This window comes from Myxocyprinus asiaticus, chromosome 28 (assembly GCF_019703515.2).
Source record: "Myxocyprinus asiaticus isolate MX2 ecotype Aquarium Trade chromosome 28, UBuf_Myxa_2, whole genome shotgun sequence".
Lineage (NCBI taxonomy): Eukaryota > Metazoa > Chordata > Actinopteri > Cypriniformes > Catostomidae > Myxocyprinus > Myxocyprinus asiaticus.
Window position 1 is genome coordinate 3,890,961 of NC_059371.1, and position 26,661 is coordinate 3,917,621.

At 37.2% G+C, this 26,661-nt stretch overlaps 1 protein-coding gene and 1 long non-coding RNA gene across 3 annotated transcripts in view; one reads left to right on the forward strand and one right to left on the reverse strand.

Annotated features, from left to right (window-relative positions):
* LOC127418969 (uncharacterized) overlaps positions 1 to 26,661 on the reverse strand; it is a 983,530-nt gene that overhangs the window by 534,375 nt on the left and 422,494 nt on the right. The gene's annotated exons all lie outside the window — the stretch shown is intronic.
* Positions 1 to 26,661, forward strand: part of plcg1 (phospholipase C, gamma 1) — a 63,950-nt gene that overhangs the window by 25,956 nt on the left and 11,333 nt on the right. The window contains exons 13-32 of one of the 2 annotated variants that reach the window (XM_051659746.1): positions 1,175 to 1,295; positions 1,686 to 1,854; positions 3,759 to 3,881; positions 4,030 to 4,131; positions 6,829 to 7,016; positions 7,316 to 7,516; positions 8,313 to 8,432; positions 10,637 to 10,817; positions 11,054 to 11,131; positions 11,225 to 11,328; positions 13,953 to 14,046; positions 14,155 to 14,221; positions 17,854 to 18,017; positions 19,480 to 19,576; positions 20,059 to 20,283; positions 20,372 to 20,520; positions 22,890 to 23,004; positions 23,114 to 23,275; positions 23,566 to 23,672; positions 23,760 to 24,010. In XM_051659746.1, the coding sequence (XP_051515706.1) occupies positions 1,175 to 1,295; positions 1,686 to 1,854; positions 3,759 to 3,881; positions 4,030 to 4,131; positions 6,829 to 7,016; positions 7,316 to 7,516; positions 8,313 to 8,432; positions 10,637 to 10,817; positions 11,054 to 11,131; positions 11,225 to 11,328; positions 13,953 to 14,046; positions 14,155 to 14,221; positions 17,854 to 18,017; positions 19,480 to 19,576; positions 20,059 to 20,283; positions 20,372 to 20,520; positions 22,890 to 23,004; positions 23,114 to 23,275; positions 23,566 to 23,672; positions 23,760 to 24,010 (2,818 nt within the window). The remainder of the gene's footprint in view (positions 1 to 1,174; positions 1,296 to 1,685; positions 1,855 to 3,758; positions 3,882 to 4,029; positions 4,132 to 6,828; positions 7,017 to 7,315; positions 7,517 to 8,312; positions 8,433 to 10,636; positions 10,818 to 11,053; positions 11,132 to 11,224; positions 11,329 to 13,952; positions 14,047 to 14,154; positions 14,222 to 17,853; positions 18,018 to 19,479; positions 19,577 to 20,058; positions 20,284 to 20,371; positions 20,521 to 22,889; positions 23,005 to 23,113; positions 23,276 to 23,565; positions 23,673 to 23,759; positions 24,011 to 26,661) is intronic. The other variant, XM_051659747.1, reaches the window with a different exon arrangement.

The window sequence follows — 26,661 nt, forward strand, 5'->3', positions numbered from 1 at the left end:
TTATAGGATCCTTTCCTTAGAACGAAATCTGTAGGACTAGAAGTGTAGTCTAGATATATCGGTTTTACCGATTAATCGTTGCCGATAGTTGTGGTTATCTGCAAAAATCTATGCCGATAGTTGCCGATTTGTATTTTTTTTTTTTTATATATATATCATTCCTCATCAATAAACCTCATCTGGTGAAATATATCAAAGCTCTTCATCTGGTGATTATAATGGCTATAAAAAGCTTAATTTGTTAAATACTTACAGAGCCTACACTGTAAAAATCTAATTAGTTGACCGTACTTAGATATTTCAAGGTAGTCAGTTTGCATGGTTTTTCTAAGTAAACATACTTATTTGGCTGAAGTAAATTGAACAAATTTTTTTTAAGTAATGTTAACTATTGAACTCATCTGTCATTAAAGTACGTAAGAATCATTGTTTTTATTTAAATATTTAAATGGAGCTTTATCACGTCTTGTACAGTATAAGGGAAATTCTGACTGGACTCTAGGTTAGCCATATGGCACATTGGATTCTACTCAGTACTTATTAATATTTGAGTTATGATTCCAAAATGTGACATTTCAAGTACTGTTTAATTGGGACCACTTAAATGTTTTTTTTTAATGACGACTTTAGGATTTAGAGAATAACGGTAACTTAATTCAGACTAGTAAGAATAGTAAAAACTAACGCTTAAGTTGAGTAGACTATATTTTTACAATTTGAGATAACTATTAGTATTTACAGTATATAGAGGCCAAGTGTCTGTCATTTCAAAATAAGAGTCCCTGGTGTATTTGGGGCCTTGTTTATAGTTAAATGTCCCGCGTTATGCATCAAACCTTAATTTTTCTGGTTATTGGGATTTTGGTTGCACAATAAACTGCTTTTGGGATTTTATTCTTTTAAGGATATTGTAGCCTCTATGTCTGTGCGTGTGATGGTAAGGAAAGACAGAGACATTTTTTATCGTTTTATAATTTGATAATTTTTTTTAAACTATGGTTTCCAACTTTTCCAACATCTTAGTTATCGGTATTGGCAAAATCCACTATCGGTCGACCTCTAGTGGTCTAGTAGTGAATGAGATGATTGTGTTTATTTCAGGGGGTTATAGGATGTCTTTGTGCGTGTGTATATATGTCAGACTGTAGTGTGTGTTTGTGTGTTGTTTGTGCAGTGGACTGCTGGGATGGTCCTGATGGGATGCCCGTCATCTATCATGGTCACACACTTACCACAAAAATCAAGTTCAGCGACGTGCTTCACACCATCAAAGAACATGCTTTCGTCACGTCTGAGTGAGTGTCACACATGTCACAGTTCTGCGCAAACAGAGATAATGATGACGTCTGGGCAATCGTACTCTGTGTGTTTCGATTTCTGTGTGTGTATGAAGTTTCATTTTGGTTATGTGTTCAAATACACTACCAAGTAGTGTAGCTTAAACGCAAGAAATTGTGCCCATGTACTGTATGTGCTCAAATCCTTTAAATGGTTGTTGGAGTGGCTAGTAAAAGTGAACAGCTCCTTAAATACTCCGCCTGTATTTGAATTACTGTTATTATATATGGAAAATAGTTAGAACAAAGAATGAGTGGGTGATATTTCTGTAGTAACGTACAAGACACCGCATTCCATCCTCAACAGCTGTGATGATTTGGATTGTCTATGTGTGTGTTGGTGTCCAGCTATCCCATCATTCTCTCCATTGAAGACCACTGCAGTATAGTCCAGCAGAGAAACATGGCCACCTTCTTCAAGAAAGTGTTTGGAGAGATGCTCTTGACCAAAGCAGTAGACATCTCAGCCGACGGTCTCCCCTCGCCCAATCAGCTCAAGAGAAAGATTCTTATCAAGGTGAGAGCCTCTTGGCTTAGCGAGACGTAGGGTTTATGCAAGTCGAGTCATAGTGCTGTCTTTTTTGCAGGACGTGTCCCAAACGAGTCAAATCAAGGAAGAACTGGTTATAAAGAGGTGTTTGTTAGGCACAACTAAACGTTGCATTTGATTTTGCATTGACTTTTCCAATGGCTTTTAAAGAGGCACATCCAATCAGAATTATCTGTATTATAAAATCTGTTTTGGTATTTTGAGTCTTTTGCTTTTAAGCGTTAAAAAATGTCAAGCTGTGTTTGCACTGATGCTAGATTTATCATTCATTTGTTATGAATGGTCTTATCTTGGAGTTTACATCGAGTTCAAAGTAAAAAGGGAAAATTATGAAATTAGATTTAAGTACTTTCCATTAGTAACATATTTAATTCATGGACTATTCCAAAAATAAGTTGTTTAACAAAGTATATTGTACAAAACAATCAAAAAACGAATTCATGTCACACTTTTCTGTGATTAATCACGATTAAGCATGTTAGGTTTGATTAGAGCTGTCACCATTAATTTAATTAATTTCCATAAAAATAATTACAATTAACAATATAATTGCCACTTACTGTGTATGCCTCTTACACATAAACCTTAAGATGAGGCTGTTTATTCATATGTAGATTCATATAGGCTTATCATATCAATTTATCTTCAGAATAACAATGAAGTCTTGCACTGGGGTAGAATGACATGAACAATAATTCAAATATTAAAATACTTGGACTACAAATATTTAAAATATTTATCCTTTTGGTCAACTTAAGTCTTGATTCAATTATATTCACACTATAGTGTTTGGAACCCAGCCTACTATTATATTCTAATAACGTAATATCTATTATGATTAGTTTTTTGTATATTATTATGCAATAGTAATAGAATTATTTTCTTTCACACATTTTTTTAAGGCGACAAATAAAATGCATATTTGATGAGATATAATTTGCATTTCATGGCCATAATTTGCATGCACATATAACGCGAGCCATAGGAAATGCGGAAAAAAAGATGCTTCAATAAAAAAAATTTTAATGTGTGAGACTGTCCTTATCTCAGAAATTGACATGTTAATTTTCCCAGCCCTAAAAATTGCTATTACTATGATTTAAGGTTTTGGCCATACCGTCCATCTTTAGCTGTCATCATTGCACAAAGACCTTTTTGTTGAATGGATAGTTCACCCAATAATGATAATTCTCATCATTTACTCATGCCATTCCAGATGTGTATGACTTTCTTTCTTCAGCAGAACACATATGAAGATTTTTAGAAGAATATCTCAGCTCTGTAAGTCCATACAGTGTAAGTGAATGGTAATCAGAACTTTGAAGCTCCAAAAAGCAAATAAAGGCAGCATAAAAGTAATCAATACGACTCCAGTTGTTTAATCCATGTCTTCAGAAGCGGTATGATGACAACAGGTGACAAACAGATCAATATTTAAGTCCTTTTTTTACTATGTATTCTCATTCCTGCCCAGTAGGTGGCGATATGCATGAAGAATGTGAATCACCAAAAACAAAAGACGAGTATGAAAGTGAAAGTGGAGATTTATAGTAAAAAAGGACTTAAATATTGATCTGTTACTCATATCTATGATATCGCTTCTGAAGATATGGATTAAAACACTGGAGTCTGATTGATTACTTTTATGTTGCCTTTGTGCTTTTTGGAGCTTCAAAGTTCCATTCACTTGCATTGTATGGACCTACAGAGTTGAGATATTCTTCTAAAAATCTTCATTTGTGTTCTGGTGAAGAAAGAAAGTCATACACATCTGGGATGGCATGAGGGTGAGTAAATGATGTGAGAATTTTCAATTTTGGGTGAACTGTCCCTTTAACACTACACCATTGTTGTTTACATTGTGTATTCAGCACAAAAAGTTAGCTGAAGGCAGTGCGTATGAGGAGGTCTCGTCTTCAACACCTTACTCGGAGAATGACATCAGCAACTCCATCAAGAACGGCATACTCTATCTGGAGGACCCCATCAACCATGTGAGCAGATCATACATGATCCTTCTTCATATATACACTTTTATATTTGCGTATTGTGCCTCCACTTTTAAATTTATTGGGGTCATTCTTTTATATATGGATTTAATGTGTGAAACTGAGTGAATGTGAACTGTTCTTGTCCTTGTAGGAGTGGTATCCACACTTCTTTGTTCTGACCAGCAATAAGATCTATTACTCTGAAGAAACGTCCAGCAATCAAGGGAATGAGGATGAGGAGGAACATAGAGAGGTAAGGAAAACACATCTCACTTTATCAGTGTTAAGGCCGATTTATGCTATTGTGTTGATCCTGCAACGGCAAAGCCTGTGCCGTAGCCTGACGTGCACCTCTCCAAAAATGTAACCATGCGTCATGTGTATGCAGACCACAACAGCTGTGATTGGTCCACTTTCTAACCTAAGATATCTGAGGTAGTGTTGCATTTTCTCCAAGATTAGTTTTAGATCTATGCATCACATCACATTGTAATTGGGTTGTGAGTAAAATAATATTTGTCGTGTTCTACTCGAGACCTTTCCGATCTGTATGATGGTTTGACAGTATGGCACTCAATAATCATATTTCATAAGTTATGAAAACGAAACACTTCTAATTTGTCAGCTAATTAAAAAGCACCTGTTAAGAGGTTGTTATATTCTCTATATGCTTTGTGAAGTCCAGCTTCTATGCTTTAAAACAACACCCATTTTGTGTTGGTCAAATGAGTAGTTATTAATTCATTTGACCCGCTGTGCTGAAAATAAAAGTATGCCAAAATATTAATTTTATTATTAAGCGACTCAAGAGCAAGCATACAGTATATGCCTGATTTAATTTCTCTCTGCATGGCGGGCAACATTTATAATAAATATATGTACTTAAATCTCAACATATATGCATACTTTGAACTATTTTAATGCTGTAATAATTTTAATACATTTAAATCCACAAATTAATTGCTTTATGAAATGTATAATTATTTCAGAAATGGAGGCATTTTCTCTCAATACAATTGCATTTTGGTTGTGTACTCGCAGAACGACGCAGACACACAAACGCAAAACTAGAGCCTTTAAAAGAAACTTTTTTTTTTAAATTTATTTTTATTTTTTATTTTTTTATATGGCCGATACTGATATCTAGAGAGCAGATTGGCCAATGGCCTCCATCGTTACGCTAATATACGCACAACACAATTTGATGAGAAATGAGACTTGCACAAAATTACTTGAAATCAAATGAACATTTATTTTGGACAATATGCAATCTAAATTCACTAAAACATCTGTTGACAAGAATGTCAGTAATTTGGGATTAATTAGAGGAGGAACTAGCAGTTCTGTTTTATGAGCTATTTAACTGACCTTTTCTTTCCTTTTTGGACATGAAATGGACATGTAATTAAATTTGGCTGTTTATCACAATGGTTTTGATGCAGTAGTTAAATTAGGGTGTTTATTTTTTACTTTTATTTGTTATTTAGCTATTATTTAATAACTTAAGGCTGGGGTATACTTTGTTTCTACAAAGATTATTTGTTTCTGTTCATGTTTATAAAAACTAGGCTGCACACAGACAGTCCGTGCGTACTGTGCTGATAATGGAATTTGTGTCACACGAACTGTGCGCGAGACGTACCACATACGGAAAACCGAAGTATGCTTTGGTTGGTGTGTATGGGGGCCTGGGTAGCTCAGTGGTAAAATACGCTGGCTACCACCCCTGGAGTTCACTAGCTCGCTAGTTCGAATCCCAGGGTGTGCTGAATGACTCCAGCCAGGTCTCCTAAGCAACCAAATTGGCCTGGTTGCTAGGGAGGGTAGAGTCACATGGGGTAAACTCCTCGTGGTAGCTATAATGTGGTTCGTTCTCAGTGGGGCGCGTGGTGAGTTGAGTGTGGTTGCCGCGGTGGATGGCGTGAAGCCTCTAAACGTCTCCGTGACAATGCGCTCAACAAGCCATGTGATAAGATGCGCGGGTTGACGCATCGCTCTCAGACGCAGAGGTAACTGGGATTCGTCCTCCGCCACCCGGACTGAGACGAATCACTACGTGACCACGAGCACTTAAAAGCACATTGGGAATTGGGCATTCCAAATTGGGACAAAAAGAAAAAAAAAAAAAATTTGGTGTTTATTTTTACTTTTAATAGTTATTAGGAATGTCAAAAAATATAAATACATTAACAGATCGGCACGTGATTTTCTTGATACGGTTTTGAGGCATCAATATACAGGTGCATCTCAATAAATTAGAATGTTGTGGAAAAGTTCATTTATTTCAGTAATTCAACTCAAATTGTGAAACTCGTGTATTAAATTCAATGCACACAGACTGAAGTAGTTCATAAATTCAATGCACACAGACTGAAGTAGTTTAAGTCTTTGGTTCTTTTAATTGTGATGATTTTGGCTCACATTTAACAAAAACCATGAAAAAGTAATTGATCTCATGCATAATACTTTTTTTTGTTTTTTTTTGTTGTAATAACGCTATGGTAAACTTTTATTTTTATTTTTCACGTGCCGTTCAATGTTGCGCAAAGTCAGCGCTTGGCCTTTCAAAGTATACTCTTTGACTGGAATACGGACAAGTTCGACGCATGCGCACTGTGACTGCTTTGTGATAGTCATTTAGCGCAGTCAATTGCAGGCATATGTTCCAACAATGTGCAAATACATTGACTGTCTGTGTGTCTAAACCTAGCACGCAAGAGGTACCGGCATGCAGAAAACTGAAGTATACTTTGGCTTTTAGTACTGAAGCTAACTACTTAAAAAAAAAAAAAAGGGTAGTTTGACTGGTATTCAGCTACTTTGAAACTGTAGCTTCCCAAACTGCAAACGTTATACTCCTAATCAGCATAGATTTATAATTTAAAGTAGCCTCTCCTGCACTGATGAATAGTGTGTATGTATGTGTGTTTCTCTTCCTTGTCCTCTGTAGATCTGTAACGGGATGGACCAGCATGTAACGGAGAAGTGGTTTCACGGTAAGCTGGGTGCAGGGCGTGACGGGCGTCAGATCGCCGAGCGTCTGTTGTCTGAATACTGTCTGGAGACCGGAGCTCCTGACGGATCGTTTCTGGTGCGCGAGAGTGAGACGTTTGTGGGCGACTACACACTTTCTTTTTGGTAATAACGCCTCACTTTACCTCATTGATTCATGGAGTAGTGTTTGACAGATATTCTTTATCTTTCATGACGATATCATGCCAATCGATTTATAATACAATATATGACAGCAAATTAGATGATTTAAAAATTTATGCAATTAAATTAACACATATTTCACACAATATTTACTCAAAATTCCCCCAAAAACCCATTTTTAAACAGAATATACTGCCTGTCTCAGTCGAAACGGCAAAATGTCTTTGGCGCCACAGCCACAAAATAACATAGTTGACGGTTTCTTCTTATTCTCTCATCAGGCGGTCCGGTCGAGTCCAGCACTGCAGGATTCACTCTCGACAGGAAGCTGGAAGCCCGAAGTTCTACCTGACAGATAATCTGGTGTTTGACACGCTGTTTGCGCTCATCATACATTACCAGCAGGTGCCGCTGCGCTGCAACGAGTTTGAGATGAAGCTGACGGAGCCAGTGCCGCAAACAAACGCTCACGAGAGCAAAGAGTGGGTCTTACAATTACATCTGTAGTTGAATAAAAATAATATTATTTATTTTATAAATTATTTTTCACAACTAAATAAGCTGAAAGAAATTGTGCCAGAAGAATAGGGACATTTTGTCCTATACTAGACTGTACCAGGTCATTATTTCTGATGTTTTGGATGATAAAGGTGTTATGCCCAATTTAATTAATAAATATTGCTTTGTCTTTATAATTTTCTCCCAAATCTAGAGTTTTACATCCACAAATACAATGTACAATTTTACAAATTCTACTTTTACATTTGACAGATGAAATGAGGCAATAAAACATTTTAATGTATAGTGTAAAAGAATAATAACTATATAATACTTTGCAAACCTGACATGGAAATTAGTTTACCGTTCAAATATGAAAGCATTAGTATGATTTTTTTCCGATTTAAATAAAAAAAATCCTGAATACCTTTGATATGTCATGTATTTCTTAAAAATTTGCCCTTTTACACGACTCAATACTTTATGCAATTTACAAATGACGTTGAGTTTGGGAATCTAGTACAATAGAGTAGTTTATGATTGCCATCTACAAACGAACTACATCAAAGCATGAACTGAGTTTTTAGTTCTTTTTTTATATGAACCACCAAGAATCCACCTTTGTAGTTCATAGCTGAAAAATACACACTTTCTGAAGCCAGCTTTTATTTAGAAAGCGTCTGAACATTCACTTTAAACAGCAGAGGATCTGCAGTGGGAGTTTAACTGTTTCCTGCTCTCTGTTGAGTCTAATCTCAGTGTGTTGTTGTTTTTGTGCAGGTGGTATCACGCTTGTCTGTCCCGCAGTCAGGCTGAAAACATGTTGATGAGAGTGCCGCGTGACGGGGCTTTCCTCGTGAGGAAGAGAACTGAATTCAACTCCTTTGCCATTTCCTTCCGGTAAAATCGACACTTCCATGTTTTCATTGTGTCCTTGTTAGTGGTTTTTTGGAGGTCAAGCAGCACTGTTACGGTTATTGCTCGTATTTCGTTTTTACCTGGTGGATAAAATCTGAGAAAAAATTAAAAAATCTTTTTAAAAAATTAATTATAATTAAAATTAAAATATTAAAAATAATTATAATATAATTATACCTATTATTCTTATGTGTCCTTTAACCAATATGCAAAACAACCTATGATTGTTTCAAAAAGCGTAAAACAATAATTAAATTGATCATTGGAATTGTATTATGATTATTTCCTTAATATTGTTTCATTTTGGTTTTGCCGTATGTCCAACTGTCAAGCTTATTAAATACTATGCATTTCTCACTTGAGATAGCTAAAATGTAAGGAATTTATACAGACAAAATGAACAATCTGTTGAATGCACAGTAGTGCAATGCCATTTAGTGATCGATCGATATGGGTTTTTTAATGGCCGATGCTGATATCTAGAGAGGAGGGTGGCCGATTATAAATGATATCACACAATTTAATATGACGATAAATAATGTGCATAAATGCAAAAAAAATTACAAATAAAATAAAAAATCACTTTTATTTAGAACTATATTTACTGAATTTCACACACACTTTAACTTACAGTAGAAAATAAATCTTAAAAAGAATAAGATTTGTGTGCATTTTAGATGGTAAATAGCAGCTTATCCTGGTTTCTGTTTAGTCATCCCATTTTAGTAATTTGTTCACACATGTAAGCAGTTGTGAACAAATTACCGTCACGTGCCGTCACTGCTCACAAAACGTATTGGCCCAACGGGAAAATGTAATATTTAAAAAATATTAAATATCGTCCTCTGCAAAATCAATCGACGACTTATGCCATTGTTGAGCACTATTCTTTCAAGACCCACCAAATAGCGGTTTGACTCGATATTGATGAACCGATAACCAATCAAATAAAAACTGAGAAAATCCTTAAAAAAAATAAATAAATATCGGTCAAGCCAATTATGCCGTCAAGATGTAGACTTGCATTAATTGAGGGACCTGAGCCATATCAAGAGACCGGGGTAGGGTTGCACCAGCTGTGTGTAAGTTCTCACGTAAGTTGGGATGTAAAGTTCACACTAAGGGCTTAGTAACTACTAGTTAGTTTGTAATTAAGTCAGTGCTTAATTTGGTTGCACCACCTGTTCTTAAGGCAAGACTTAACTAGTAGTTCATAAGCTCTCCGTAAAGTGATGCGTAGTCGCATGTTATGCCGTTTACCTGTATTTATCCAATAAGCAGCCTTTAAATTTATACACATAAGTGTTAAAAAGCCGTGAACTTCAATTTGATCTTGTTACGGTTGTTGTTCAAACCTTGTTTGCTCATGTAACTGTCAGATGTAATAAATTATATCCCTATTAAAATACCATACGTAATAAAACAAGATTTCATTAATGGTATGTAAATAACAATATTTAATAGCTGTATCTGAAACGAATAAGGGACAATAAATATAGAATTACTTATACAACAGGCTGGAAAAATAGACATTTATGCATTTTAATATCTTATATATATATATAAATATATATATCGTATATGTTGAAACTTGACACCGGGCGGCGTACACAGGAACTTCAAGTGTACACTGTTAGATCGGTTTCATTATGAAGAGGTACGTTTTTTTACATAATGTTTCCTCCCATAAATATAAACAAGCATAAATGTCAACATCATACTGTATGTCGAAAGGATTCACGCAAAACATGAGCTCATTGATGTCATTAAGTGACTCTGCTTTTTTATTCCATCAGTTACTCCTGGTCGGAGTCTGTCGTAAATATTTAGTTCATACGTTGGGTTATGTTCTACCTACGTTTAATGGTGCAACACTCAAATATATAGTAGTGCGTAAATTGTGACTTAGTGCCCATTTACACCACAACTATGCTAAGTTTGAATTTACGTATAGCTGGTGCAACCGGCCCTGGAACATCAGAAAGATTTGGGATGGGCTCTTTTGATTTTGGCTTATAAGCAACATCCATGTATGACCTAGAACACCTTAGCAATGCCCTAGCAACCATCCAGAACACCCTAGCATTGTGACAGCGAGTATTGCAGGATTAAGCACCACTCACATTTTCTGAAGAAAATGTGAAAATCGAGTTTTCTCTCCACCTGTCATTCTCTTTGTTTCTCAGAGCGGAGGGGAAGATAAAACACTGTCGTGTGCAGCAGGAGGGGCAGACGGTGGTTTTGGGCACGTCAGAGTTTGACAGTTTAGTGGATCTAATCAGTTACTATGAGAAACATCCGCTGTACCGCAAGATGAAGCTGCGTTACCCCATCAATGAAGAGACACTGGAGAAGATCGGCACTGCTGTGAGTGCACATATACAAGATATTAAAAGTCTGAACCTGTGAGACTTCTGTACTGTTGATCTGTCTTTGTGGACAGTCATGTTTGTTCTCTTCCTTGACTGTTGAAGGAATTTCATCAATACAAAGAGTGTTTGTAATGATCTAGTTGTACAATGACAGAGCAGATGTACTCAAATAACACATTAGTTTGAAGTCTTGTGTGCTTAAAAAGTTGATAATGATCTTTGTGTGTGTAGGAGCCTGATTATGGATCTCTGTATGAGGGTCGTAACCCTGGATTTTATGTGGAAGCCAATCAGATGCCCACATTCAAGGTACCTCTGCTCTATACACATGGAGAACGTCTTCTCTGTTAACATTAGTGTTGATGACATCAGTGTGTGTGTGTGTGTTTTGTTTGTGTGCAGTGTACAGTCCGAGCAATGTATGAGTATAAAGCCCAGCGTGATGACGAGCTCTCCTTCAGTAAGAACGCCATCATTCAGAATGTGGACAAACAGGAAGGAGGCTGGTGAGTACAAGAGAGTTCTGGGTTTAGGTTTATGTTCTACCCAAAGTGAATATACTGTTTGTTTGTTTTTGTTTTTATTTAATTTTTGTGTTTTGTTTTCATTTTCTTCAGAAGCTAAACAATTAATTGGAGTATCTGAACTTTTTTCAGTGAAAGACAATTTCAGCAACAGTCAAAGACACTGAATAGTGAATAGTTTTGTGCAAAAATAGTTTAATAATTTTGTTATAAGCAATAATCAGGTAGCTTTTTTTCCTGGAAGCCAAACAATTGATTTTAAGCATCCAAACATTTTCTGCAATGAGATTACTAGAGTTACTAGAGAATGAGAGCGCAAGCGTTGCGGAATCAGAGTGCAAGCGTAGGGCTGGGCGGTATAGCAAAAAATATAAAATCTTGATTTTTATCAAACTTGTGGATGATTCACGATTAGATATTTAAAAACATTTAAATGTACTCCAACATGATTAAAATTGCATGTTCTTTATTAGAATGCAATGCAACCTAGGAATCAAAGGTGTGCAAATTTTTTTTTTTTACAAACACACCAAATGCAACACAGGGGGAAGTTGTCAACAGTGAAAATGTAAAATAAATTAAGATCTAATAAACCTAAATGTTCAGAAATAATAGAATAAATTAAGAAAACTGCAGAATACTTCTTAGCCTGTGTAAGTATTAATTTGATCTAAACCAAGTCTATCTAGAAAGTTATCTAGAAATCAATATCTATAAATGATCAAGTTTATCTAGAAAGTTCTCATTGTATATCAAACAATTTGTGTGTATATTCATAAACCCCCTGCTGATAGAGACGCACCCTCTAGCGGTTCACACCGAGCAGCGCAGCAATATAAAATAATTTATCATTACAATTCAACTAGCAAAGTTTGTCAAAATAATCGTTTGCCAAATGTTAGCTATCGATGCAGTACACTTGAAACACGTCACAGAACATAGCAGTAATTAACGATCTGAGTCATCATGGTAAAAGGAGCGGCGTATGTTTGATTCTCCCATGTATAGCGTATTCATAAGATTTGAAATGAAGTGCCCGTAACTGTCAGGTAACTAACACTTTTTTTTATTGGTAATAAGAAAAGAAAGGAGACCTTCATAAACATGCGCACGCCAAGGCCAGTTATTGTTTTATACCATGTATACCTGCATGATGGTCGAAGCTGAACTACATTCACACGGTACAAACGTACTGGCAATATTCCTGCTTTCTTTTGTATCAGTGTTGTTAACCTGTCACATTCAGTTCGGGAGCGGCATTAAGACAAGCGCTATGAATTCTTTTTCTGTTCCCATTTCCAACTATAGCATTTGCAATGTTTTTGTATAAAATCTCTGTTTGTCGATTTAAAAATAATAAATCATGTCAAAACGCAAAGAAAAAAGTGCAAGTGTTGGGACAGGAGTGGAAGCGTGGCGGAATGGCAACGCCAGAGTTATACAAATAGACAATGCTAATGCTAGAGTTATGGAATGAGAATAATAAAGGTATTGAGAATGCTAGAGATATTGTGTGAAAATGATAGCATTATGGAATGAGAATTCTAGTTTTATTATTTTACAAAGTTGTCAGTTGGTATAATCCCTCTGACCTGGGCTGCATTTCCCAAAAGCATCGTAAGCCTAAGTAGATCGTATAAACCATTGGCGCCAATGATCTCTATGATCAATTTAAGCTTGCGATGCTTTTGGGAAATGCAGCCCAGTTTGGTACAGTTTGTGCCTTGTGGCAATGCAACAATCACACAAAAGCTTGTTAGATACACTTTAAAACACTGAGGTCAATTGGAACAGTGTCAGATGGATTCACCTTAAAGGCTTTAAAAAAAGTGGGAAAAGGTCACACTTTTCGGGACAGTTGACAATCCAATATACACTGGGAATTAAAAAGAGCAGGACAGGTCCACTTTGTGGGCTTATAAGGGCTTTTCTTTTCTCCCATGCACTTTTAACTCCCAATTCCCTCATTAGTTTTTATTTACATGCCAAAGCCAGTTTTTACTCACTTTTTTTTTTTTTTTTTTTTTTTGTGCTTGTGTTTAGGGATGTTAATTATTAATATGAATCGATAATAGATTCATTGTCGTTAATAATTTTATCAGTTAAGTTAATTGATCATTGATTAATTTCAGGACAAATTAATTTTAATGAACTCAATATATATTGTCTACAAGTTATTATTAACAGTGATTCATTAACAGTAATTAAACAATTTACTAATTTGTACTGAACATAGCCTGAATGTATTCAAATACACTGAACTAAGAATATTTTAAGAGGAAAATTCCAATTCTTGCATTTCTTAAGTGTATTAATTGAAATGATCTTTAAACAGTAGGTAACATGCACATATTATTTGGAGTACTCCACGTGCGTTTTGCGGTAATAACGTTAACAATTAGCCGATTAATTGATCGTTAATTTCCACTACGATCAATTATAAAAATTTCTGGAAATTGACATCCCTGCTTGTGTTCATTTTGGATGCTGTCCCACCCACTTATCTCAGTGTAGCCTCATTCAGTCCCTGAAGCCGAATCAGTTTAGATGAAAACATCAGGAACTTGTATGGTTGTATGAAAATAAACTGCATGTTCTTCTTACAGGTGGAAGGGAGACTGTGGCGGTAAGAAGCAGCTGTGGTTCCCTGCAAACTACGTTGAGGAGATCAGCTCTACAGCCGTGGAGCCCGACAGATCCGTGAGTTCAGCGCATTTGTGTTTGTTCTCTGTTTGATGTGTGTTTGTGTTTATTGTTGCTCTGTTATGTCAGAGCCACTCTGATCTTTCACCCTCTCTCACATGGCAGGCGACAGAGAACAGTCCTCTGGGGGATCTGTTGAGGGGAAGTGTGGACGTGTCTTCCTGTCAGATTGGTGAGTGTATTTTCATACCTTTCCCCTCCCTGATACACAGTCAGAGTCACAGCCACATCTGAGGCCCTTCCAAAGGAGCTCTAGCTGTTTGCTTAATTAAGGCCACTTTGTGAGCGTTGTTTTTTTTTCACGAGTGCTTGGCCTCCGCGTTGCCATTGCGCGGTCCAGTTGAACATACTTAATGTGTGTCCTTCTATTACTGTGGTGGTATCAAACCTCAGTACTCAAGGGGACAATAGAGTTACCTTCAGAAGTCTGAAAAGTTCATTAAACTGGATGTTACTATTCAGGTAATTTGCTATAAATGTATTGACTCAGTAATATTTTCATCAAACTGCTGCTCCGCCATGACAGTAGTTGACCTAAAGGAAAACTCACTGTAGAAGTGTAAAGTTCACACTAATGTGCAACATTGAATATGCAATGTGTGCTTGCGTTGGTATGAATTGCGGTCTGACACATTTTGTAATGCAACGATGTGCGAAATCAAGCTTGCATTGCTAGAAGTGTCTGTGATCACAATCTTGCATAGAGTATGTTTCAGACTTAACTGTAGATGTAAAGATATAAATCTGAAAGAAGGGTGTTTAGCTCAAAATAGGCAAAAAAAATTTTTTTATATTTCTCAGGTTGGACATCTAATGTGCATGCATGTTCTAGAGAAGGTTATTGGCTCTTTTTTTTTTTCACCCAATTTGGAATGCCCAATTCCCAGTGCGCTTTTAAGTCCTCGTGGTGGGGGCGAAGTGACTCGCCTCAATCTGGGTGGCGGAGGACGAATCCCAGTTGCCTCCGCGTCTGAGAACATCAACCCGCGCATCTTATCACGTGGCTTGTTGAGTGCGTTGCCACGGAGACATAGCGCGTGTGGAGGCTTCACGCCATCCACCGCCGCATCTGCTCTCAACTCGCCACGCGCCCCACTGAGAACGAACCACATTATAGCGACCACGAGGAGGTTACCCCATGTGACTCTACCCTCCCTAGCAATCGGGCCAATTTGGTTGCTTAGGAGACCTGGCTGGAGTCACTCAGCATGCCCTGGGATTCGAACTAGCGAACTCCAGGGGTGGTAGCCAGCGTCTTTACCACTGAGCTACCCAGGCCCCCCCCGGTTATTGGTTATTTAATAAAAAAGGATGTCTTCTGTGTTAATCTCGTAAACGAAATTGCTAGGGCTGCCCCCTGATAGTCGACCAAAGGTTAGTCGATGAGAAGAGTCTTGGTCAACCAAGTTTTGATTGGTCGATTGGTCGCAGAAAAAACTCCACAGGAAACCGACGAACACCGGTATTACCGCTGGTTGGACACTAGGTGGTACTATGGGGTAATTTTCTTTAAGCAGGTTTAGGGTTAAGCCTACATAATCAAGCAAGACACCTTGATTTCAAACTTTGAACTTTATTTTTTATATATTTTAACTAAAAATTAAAATGAAACTGGAAATAAAATAAAAAGGCAATTAAAATGTGTGTTGTTCAACTTTTTGAAAGATGGTTTTACAACAGTTGTGAAGGGCAACATCTTTCTAGTAAGAACCTACTTTATCTGTGCATTCTCTACCAGTCGGGTATTTCATTATCTGGGAAAATACATCATGTGCGTGAATAAATTCACTTTGTTCCCTTCTTCACGGTGTAATATATATATATATATATATATATATATATATATATATATATATATATATATATATATATATCTATCCAATTACATCGGCAACCCCTGGGCTGAGGGATCGGTGAATATTCTTGCTTTTAGTGATTTTGCATTGAAAATTAAATTAATTTATTTAAAAAACAAAAAACTTAAATCAAATACATTTCTAAATTCAAACAGCACTCCAAACGATACGTAAAAGCAATTAAAATAATGAAGTGATTTGCATAGACTTTTCTGTCATCTGTTTTTAAAAAATATAATAAAGTGTGTTTCTTGTCTACAGGCAAATTATTTGTAATATTAATTTGATAATAATAATAATTTAATACATTTAAAACGAGCCAAATATCGTCTTGACATCGTCAAAGGCATCAGCTATTGGCGATCACTCTGACCATCGTTGATCCTCGAGATCATCGTCTAGCGGCACAACCCTAATGTGCATTTCTCTCTATAAATGAACAAAATGTTCAGACAGTCTCCTTACCGCTTTTGCCGGTGTCACTGTGGCTCGCTTTGTGCGTGCACTTGTAAAATGTATATTTTAAAGGCTCATTATTATGGTTTAGTATTTCTCTGTGATGTAGAACAGTGTTAGCAATGCTACTTATAACATTCTTTCTGAGCCCTGGAACTCAAACCATTTTCTGATGCCCCTCAAAAAATATATTCAAGTAATTAAATTAACATCATAAACGTGCAACTAGTCGACTAATGGCTTAAATTAACGCCTACTAGTGGACTAGGAAAATCTTTGGTCGGGGGCAGCCCTAGAAATTGCTGACAAATGTTTGTTAATGAAGGGTCAACAATAACAAAGACAAGGTGAAAAAGACACATCATGGTGATAATCAAATGTTTTTGGAGGGGATTTTGTCCCCTTTTCTCCCAAATTTGGCATTACCAATTCCCAATGTGCTCTAAGTCCTCATGGTGGTGTAGTGACTCATCTCAATCCAGGTGGCGGAGGACGAATCTCAGTTGCCTCCGTGTCTGAGACCGTCAATCCACGCATCTTATCATGTGGCTTGTTGAGCGTGTTACCGCGGAGATCTAGCGCATGTGGAGGCTTCACGCTATTCTCCGTGGCATCCTCGCACAACTCGCCACGAGCCCCACCGAGAGCGAGAACCACATTATAGTGACCACGAGGAGGTTACCCTAAATTACTCTACCCACCCTAGCAACCGGGCCAATTGAAAGTTTGGTCTTTCACAGTTTGAAACATGTTTTTGTCATTTAGAACATTATCGTCATTTTTATTTATTTTTTCTAAAATAATATGGCATTTAAGTCATTGTAAACTTGACTTAAAGTAATGAATATGACATGATGAGATATTGACTAAATTTAAAGGACATTTTCGTCATAAGACAAAACAAACAGCCATTTTTTCCAACTGCCACCATGATGTGTTGTGATTTTTGCAAGTGGAGTGACTTGTCTTCTCCTTATACTATCTCTAATCTCACTAATTTGTTCTCTGTCTGTGTTGTCTTTGAATTTAAATGCATATATGGACCCTTTCATATGGCCTTTATTTAGCATGGTAAATCTAGCAAACTTTTAATTTAAAATGGTTAAATAATTTAATGTAACTATTATGTAAGTGTAATTTGTGTTATCACTGTGACAATAATGATAAATAATAATCAGCAAATTAGTCAACACTGTTGCGACTGAGTTTCAAATGCAGCTGCTGTCATAATCCCACTCTATGTTTGCTCTTTTGGTAAATTGTGGAAATTTATACAGTTGTTTTAATACATTGCTATTGGAGGAAAAGAGCATGAAAAATTAGCTATGGTCACCTATACACCTCTACACACCAGCGGTGAATACCAAACACAGAAATGTGAAAAGCCTCCATAGTCCCCCAGTTCAGACTTGTGGTTTGTTGTTTTAGCACTGATCGCTCCTCGTGTAGTATTTCAGTCATGAAACATGCGACTGTCTTCTCTATCTTGTAGTGGTGAGACAAGAAGGGAAGGGCAGCAGACCGTTTGTCTTCTCTCTGGTTCCCGTGGCTTCACCGCGTACAGGTCCAGTGCTGGACATCGCTGCCAGCTCGCAGGAAGAGCTGAAGGACTGGGTGGTGAAGATCCGAGAGGTCACAATGACCTCTGAAGCCAAGGTCAGCTGAAAGCCCAAGCTCAATCATAGCATAACTGACCAATTGTTGAAATTTTTATGGTGCCCTCAGCAATGTTTTCCTCATTAAAAAGTTTTACCCATAAAGAATAATGATGAAAAAGCACTGATTGAATAGTACTTTAACCCCTTACATCCTGAAGGCATTTTTGACTTGCCTTCTAAAGGGCAAACAGAAAATAAATGTGCATACATTTAAGAAAAAAAAATTAGTTGGGTTAATTGCATGGACTCATTTTATAGAAAACCCTTTGAAATATGAAAAAAATATATATATTCGAAAGATTTTCAGTTTTAGACACTGATGAGGAAACTCTCCAAATAGTAGTTGCCAAAAGTAAAATCCTTTTCTTTTTTTTTTTTTTACATGTATCTTAGGATGCAAATAAAAGAAGACAGGAGAAAGAAAAAAAAAACTATTGTTCCCAAAAAAGTGTACCTGGCAACATTTTGTGTTGATCAAAAGTTACATTTGCATTTGGAACGTTGGTGGCCTTTCTTTACTCCAAGTGTCCAAAAACCTCTCCAAGCAAGTATTCAGGTGTTTTAAAGGAATATCCTGTGTACAAGTTGCGCTCAATCGACAGCATTTGTGGAATAATATTGACACTTACAATGGAAGTGAATGGGGACCAATTTTTAGCATTCCCACCAAACATTGGCCCCATTCACTTTCATTGCAAGTGTCTCACTGTCACCTCGATTTTTGCTTTTTTAAAGAATTAATAGAAATTTTTTTTTTTTTGTGGTAATCAGTATTATGCCACAAATGCTGTCGATTGAGCTCAACTTGTATTGAACCCGGAATGTTCCTTTAAACCAGTGTCACACTAGCAGAATCCAAACAACTCGATTTGGCCGAGGGTGTCACACACACGGACTGTTTTGCTGAGGTCTCACTCGCTTCAGTTTGGAGGTTTGACACACTTGCAAATTAATATGATGGAGGGGTGACAAATATACCAACTCACCGCAACTCTCTCGCTCTGATTTCCTGTCACGTGGAGCTCACCGAAATAACAACAGGAGTACCACGTGAGAATAAACAATTGTAAAAGAGTGATTAGGAAGCGATTCATGTAACTTTACTTTGTGAAAGTGTGAGTGTTGCCACCTTGTGGACCCACTAATTAGTGCAAATAATCTCAGGCGCTTTCTGCACGTTCTGAGTGCACACGGTTAGAAAAATCTGGCTGCACGCGTTTAGTCCTCGAGCACTCTACTGTTGACGAAACTTGTCCTGTACGCAGACACATAGTGTTCGCATCTGACCGAAGTATGCTTTGGCCCAAGACAGCTGCCATATCACTCAGCACAACATAAACAAAACATTTACCATAAAATGGATGCAAATTCCTATATGAATATGCAAACACAAAATTTCATATATTGTATGAGAATGTTTGACGTGACTAATCATGGTATGACTGTTTGTTCTCTATCAGCTTGAAGAAGGTAAAATGATGGAAAGAAGAAAGAAGATTGCTTTAGAGCTGTCAGACCTCGTCATCTACTGTCGGCCGGTTCCTTTTGATGAAGACAGTAAGACAACCAGTCGCTTTCAAATCCAAACTTACTACCACCTCCGATAGAGCATTCATTCACGATTATGACCTTGTCCTAACTTTGCACAACACAATGCATCAAGTGAGGTTTCCTTTCCAAGCCGAGTAGATAATTCACCCCAAAACTGTCATTATTAACCTCATTCTGAATCCATGCAAAGTTTATAGTGACCACGTCTGTTAAGCTAAAAAGCTTTAAAAATAAATAAATAAATAAATTAGGCACTCATTTTAGCACATTAATTATCTAAAATATAATGCGTAAAAAAATGTGTTTATATATACCTCAGACAGATGGGACTTTAGGCTTCTGTTATATGGAAATAAACAATATATTGACTTCTAAAGCTTTTTTGTCTCATCGGCCCCAATAAATGTAATGTCGTTATCTGATTATTTAATATATTCGATTTTATGATTACTTTGATAAAGATTATTTATCTCCTCTATCTCTTACAGAGATTGGGACGGAGCGGGCCTGTTTTCGGGACATGTCCTCATTTCCAGAGACCAAAGCAGAGAAATACGTGAACCGCATCAAAGGGAAGAAGTTCCTGCAGTATAACAGGCTGCAGCTGTCACGCATCTACCCGCGAGGACAGCGGCTGGACTCCTCTAACTATGACCCGTTGCCCATGTGGCTGTGTGGCAGTCAGCTAGTGGCCCTCAACTTCCAGACCGCAGGTACAAACACGACCATAACATGATGGATCCATCTCATAATCTGCTGCCATTCACTTTGGTAATGATGTGTCGTGTGGTCTCGCCACAGACAAGCCAATGCAGATGAATCAGGCTCTGTTCATGCTGAATGGCAGGAGCGGTTACGTGCTGCAGCCGCCAATCATGAGAGATGACAACTTTGACCCATTTGATAGACACTCACTGAGAGGAGTCGAGCCATTCACACTCATCATAGAGGTACAAATAACACACACACACCCGCTTTACGCTGTATATAGACCAGACTAGATTAGAAAACGGAGTATAATTTAGATATGTAGGAATTTGAATCTATTTCTAATTTAATTGAATCTCTCATTTGTAAATTTGAGAATGTAATAGAACAGAAGGTAGATCATATATAATAGAAAATAGATGGAATGTAACAGAGAACACAATGAAAGGAATGGAATAGAACAGAACAAAGAAGTTGGTTTTTCAGTTAAAAATATCAAAAGCAAAAGCGCAAGATATTTCGTCTTGTTTTCAGAGAAATCTAACAAAATTTAGTAACATTTATGCTTATAACAAGAAAACAATTATTTGCCATTTGAGTGAGAAGAAATGAATTTATAAGGGAAAACAAGTTTATTTTTCTTACCCCATTGCCATTTTGTTCTTGTTTTAAGCATAACCCTCAAGTAATATTTGTATTTATTAATATTGTTATTATTATTATTATTATTATTATTTTAATTTTTTTGTAGTGTAGAATTGAAAGATATTGAATACAGGGTCCCCACAGTCATGGGGAATCCTTTTAAAATTGTGAAGAATTTGGAAATTGTGTTTTCCAGGCCTGGAAAAGTCCTGGAAGTCATGGAAATTTCTTTAGTTAACATATATATTTTCTAGTTTTTCTTTGCTCCAAAATATTTCTTCGGCTAGATTTTGATCTTGTGTAGAGTAAACTTGCTCGCAAACCAGAATAATGTCCCAATTTGCCAGTGAATCCTTCTTTTGAGTCCGTTCTTTTCAATGAATTTGTGGAAACGGTTCACAAATCAGTCTAAAAGCGGTTATCTGAGTTACTGTAGACTTTGTCAGTTCAAACCAGTCTGGCCATTCTCTGTTGACCTCTCTCATCAACAAGGTGTTTCCATCCACAGAACTGATGCTCACTGGATGTTTTTTTTTTTTGGCACCATTCTGAGTAAATTCTAGAGACTGTTGTGTGTGAAAATCCCAGATCAGCAGTTACAGAAATACTCAAACCAGCCCATCTGGCACCAACAATCATGCTCCAAATCACTGAGATCACATTTTTCCCCATTCTGATGGTTGATGTGAACATTAACTGAAGCTCCTGACCTGTATTTGCATGATTTTACGCACTGCACTGCTGCCACACGATTGGCTGATTAGATAATCACATGGATGATTGTTAGAAATAGCATTTTAGCTTAGCGTAAAGCTGACAATTTACACAAGGTTTATTTCTATTTCTTCTACTTCAAACTTACTTCTCTGTCTGCTCGTATGAATGTAACACATCATAAGAAAGTGTTTCACCACTGTTCAAATGCACTTTGGATCGCATCATTTATATGTATAAATGTTTCCATCTGAAAGGACTAAATATTAAATGAAACAAATGACAATAAAATGCAAAGTAATCTCTTCAGTAATCAAAATACTTTTTTTAATGTAACTGTATTCTAAATACCAATGATTTAAATTGTAACTGTAGTGGAATACAGTTACTTATAATTTGTATTTTAAATACGTAATCTCGTTACATGTATTCCGTTATTCCCCCAACCCTGTACGCTGCCATTCAAAAGTTTTGAAACACTTGACTGAAATGTTTCTCATGATCTTAAAAATCTTTTGATCTGAAGGTGTATGCTTAAATGTTTGAAATTAGTTTTGTAGACAAAAATATAATTGTGCCACCATATTCATTTATTTCATTACAAAACTCAAATTTAATAAAAATTTAAAAAAAGTTTTTGAAATTGATGACTTGGATCAAATAATAAAGAAAAGCAGCCAATTAGTGCCCAACATAGATGGGAACTCCTTCAATACTGTTTAAAAAGCATCCCAGGTTGATACCTCAAGAAGTTGGTTGTGAAAATGTCAAGAGTACATGTCTGCAAATTCTAGGCGAAGGGTGACTACTTTGAAGATGCTAAAATATAACACAGTTTTGATTTATTTTGGATTTTGTTTAGTCACAACATAATTCCCATAGTTCCATTTATGTTATTCCATAGTTTTAATGACTTTACTATTATTCTAAAATGTGAAGAAAATAAAAAAATAAAAATATAGAATGAGTAAGTGACCCCACACATTTGAACGGCAGTGTATATTATAACACTCAGATATTATTTCTTTCTGCAATCAGTTTTGGAGTTTTAAAGACCTGATTAGTTATTTATTAGGGTGACAATATCATTTGGCATGAGGGTGAGTAAAGTATGAGAGAATTAAATTTTTTGGATGAACTATCCCTTTGTGTTTTGTTATCTGTGTAGTCATGCACAATTTACAATAAAGTGTTAAATCTTCAATTGAATAAACAATTTTAACATTTATTTGTTTTTACTTGTGTTTTGAAGGTTTTGGGAGCACGCCACCTGCCCAAAAACGGTCGAGGTATCGTTTGCCCTCTCATCGAGATTGAGGTTTGTGGAGCAGAATACGACAATGCCAAGCAGAGGACTGACTCTGAAGGTGAGCTTCTCTTACAACAACAGACCCCAAAAACAAACATTGTACATGTCGGATATATACAAGACAATACCAGGTGACTAAAACATGCACTTTTGTGTCTATCTCTCAGCGGACAATGGTCTGAACCCCACCTGGCCCAGGAAGCCCTTCAGATTCACCGTATGTAATCCTTCATTCGCATTCCTGCGCTTTGTGGTTTATGAGATCGACATGTTCAATGATCAGAACTTCCTTGCTCAGGCAACATTCCCTATCAACTGTCTCAAAACAGGTACTACTCCAAGAAAAAAAAAAAAGAAAAAAGTATATTAATGTTAAGACATTTGTTTTGTTGAGACCTTTCATATATCAAAAAGAAAACAAATTGAAATGTGTTTGTTTTAATAAAAATCGACCCTTGGAACATGAAAGTGCCCAAAGCTGAAGAAACACTCTTTTATAGTTTATACTCTTCTTTCAAAGCACTGCCACTACTAGTTGACCTAGTTGGTTGTCAGATGACTATTTGACCATCCTGATCCATCGCTAACCTGGAAAAGTTTGTTTTCTTTCTGTCTGCAGGCTACCGGTCGGTTCCTTTGAAGAACAGCTACAGTGAGGATCTCGAGTTGGCATCTCTGCTGGTGCACATGGACATCATCAGAGGAAGGGTGGGCTATGAGATCATAGTATGTAGAAACATACCTCAGTAACATCACGTAATATGCTATATTAATATGCTGTATTGTAATGGCAATTCTGGTTCTCCTCGGCAGCATGAGAACGGGGAGATGTTGAGTCCATTCTCGGCAGCGGGAGCAATGGTGATGGCCATGCAGGTGGGTCGGGAGCGTATGGGAGACTCAAGCTCGGTTTCCTCCACCTCCTCCATGTCACCGCTGCCCTCATCTCCAGCACAGGCGCTGGGATACCGTGGTAGAGAGGGCTCCTTCGAGGCCCGATACCAGTCTCCTATCGATGACTTCAGAGTTTCACAGGAGGCACTGTTGGACCACGAAAACAGGAGGTATGATATGTTTGTGTTTGTAAAAAAATAAATAAAAAGTTTTTGAAAGAGTATGATTGCAGAATTTGTTTTTGTAATTAAATTTTTTTTTATTGATTCGAAGATATACAGTGCATCCGGAAAGTATTCACAGCGCTTCACTTTTTCCACATTTTGTTATGTTACAGCCTTATTCCAAAATGGATTAAATTCATTATTTTCCTCAAAATTCTACAAACAATACCCCATGATGACAATGTGAAAAAGTTTGTTTGAAATCTTTGCAAATTTATTAAAAATAAAAAACGAAAAAAAAAAGAAAAAAAAAATCACATGTACATAAGTATTCACACCTTTGCTCAATACTTTGTTGAAGCACCTTTGGCACCAATTACAGCCTCAAGTCTTTTTGAGTATGATGCTACAAGCTTGGCACACCTATTTTTGGGCAGTTTCTCCCATTCTTCTTTGCAGGACCTCTCAAGCTCCATCAGGTTGGATGGGGAGCGTCGGTGCACAGTCATTTTCAGATCTCTCCAGAGATGTTCAATCGGGTTCAAGTCTGGGCTCTGGCTGGGCCACTCAAGGACATTCACAGAGTTGTCCCAGAGCCACTCCTTTGTTATCTTGGCTGTGTGCTTAGGGTCATTGTCCTGTTGGAAGATGAACCTTCGCCCCAGAGAGAGGTCCAGAGCGCTCTGGGGCAGGTTTTCATCAAGGATGTCTCTGTACATTGCTGCATTCATCTTTCCCTCGATCCTGACTAGTCTCCCAGTTCCTGCCGCTGAAAAACATCCTCACAGCATGATGTTGCCACCACCATGCTTCACTGTAGGGATGGTATTGGCCAGGTGATGAGTGGTGCCTGTTTCCTCCAGACATGGCGCTTGCCATTCAGGCCAAAGAGTTCAATCTTTGTTTCTCATGGTCTGAGAGTCCTTCAGGTGCCTTTTGGCAAACTCCAGGCGGGCTGTCATGTGCCTTTTACTGTGGCTTCTGTCTGGCCACTCTACCATACAGGCCTGATTGGTAGAGTGCTGCAGAGATGGTTGTTCTTCTGGAAGGTTCACCTCTCTCCACAGAGAAATGCTGGAGCTCTGTCAGAGTGACCATTGGGTTCTTGGTCACCTCCCTGACTAAGGCCCTTCTCCCCCGATCGCTCAGTTTGGCCAGGCGGCCAGCTCTAGGAAGAGTCCTGGTGGTTCCAAACTTCTTCCATTTACAGATGATGGATGCCACTGTGCTCATTGGGACCTTCAGTGCTGCAGAAATTTTTCTGTACCCTTCCCCAGATCTGTGCCTTTATACAATCCTGTCTCGGAGGTCTACAGACAATTCCTTGGACTTCATGGCTTGGTTTGTGCTCTGACATGCACTGTTAACTGTGGGACCTTATATAGACAGGTGTGTGCCTTTCCAAATCATGTCCAATCAACTGAATTTACCACAGGTGGACTCCAATCAAGTTGTAGAAACATCTCAAGGATGATCAGTGGAAACAGGATGCACCTGAGCTCAATTTTGAGTGTCATGGCTGTGAATACTTATGTACATGTGATCGTTTTTTATTTTTAATAAATTTGCAAAGATTTCAAACAAACTTCTTTCATGTTGTCATTATGGGGTATTGTTTGTAGAATTGAGGAAAATAATGAATTTAATCCATTTTAGAATAAGGCTGTAACATAACAAAATGTGGAAAAAGTGAACCGCTGTGAATACTTTCCGGATGCACTGTATAACAAAGAAAAACACAACATATATACATTTAATCAACATTTATATTTAACCCCCACCATTACCACTCCCCAATCACCAACCCCACCCTGACCCCCAACGAACACCCCTGTGGTCACACATAAGAATACGCACACAAAAAAAAAGAAAATATAATAATCAGATAATTAAAACTAACCTTCTCTCTCCACAGCCCCTCCCCAAGAGTCCCCCAAAAACACAAAATAATTGCCCCATTTTCTAAACAAATCCCAAAACCCAAGCCTTCTACACTGCCGTTCAAAAGTTTGGGGTCACTTACTCCTCCTTTATTATTATTTTTTCACATTTTAGAATAATAGTAAACTCATCAACTATAGAATAACAGAAATGGAACTATGGGAATTATGTTGTGACTAAACAAAATCCAAAATAAATCAAAACTGTGTTATATTTTAGCATCTTCAAAGTAGTCACCCTTTGCCTAGAATGTACTTTTGACATTTTTCTCAACTAACTTCTTGAGGTATCACCCTGGGATGCTTTTTAAACAGTATTGGAGTTCCCATCTATGTTGGGCACTTATTGGCTGCTTTTCTTTATTATTCCGTCCAAGTCATCCATTTCAAAACCTTTTTTTTTTTTTTTATAATTATTTTTTTTTTTTAATGAAATAAATATGTTGGCACAAATTAATTTTTGTCTACAAAACTAATTTAAAATATTTAAGCATTTGCCTTCAGATCAAAATGTTTTTAAGATCATGAGAAACATTTCAGTCAAGTGACCCCAAACTTTTGAATGGCAGTGTACTTAACACCCCCTCGAAAGCTGCCACCCTCCCCATCTCCGCACACCACTCCGGAAATGAGGGTGCTCCATCTGACTTCCATCCCCTTAAAATAACCTGCCTACCAATCATCGTACTGGTCAGGACTATAATTGATGACCGCCCC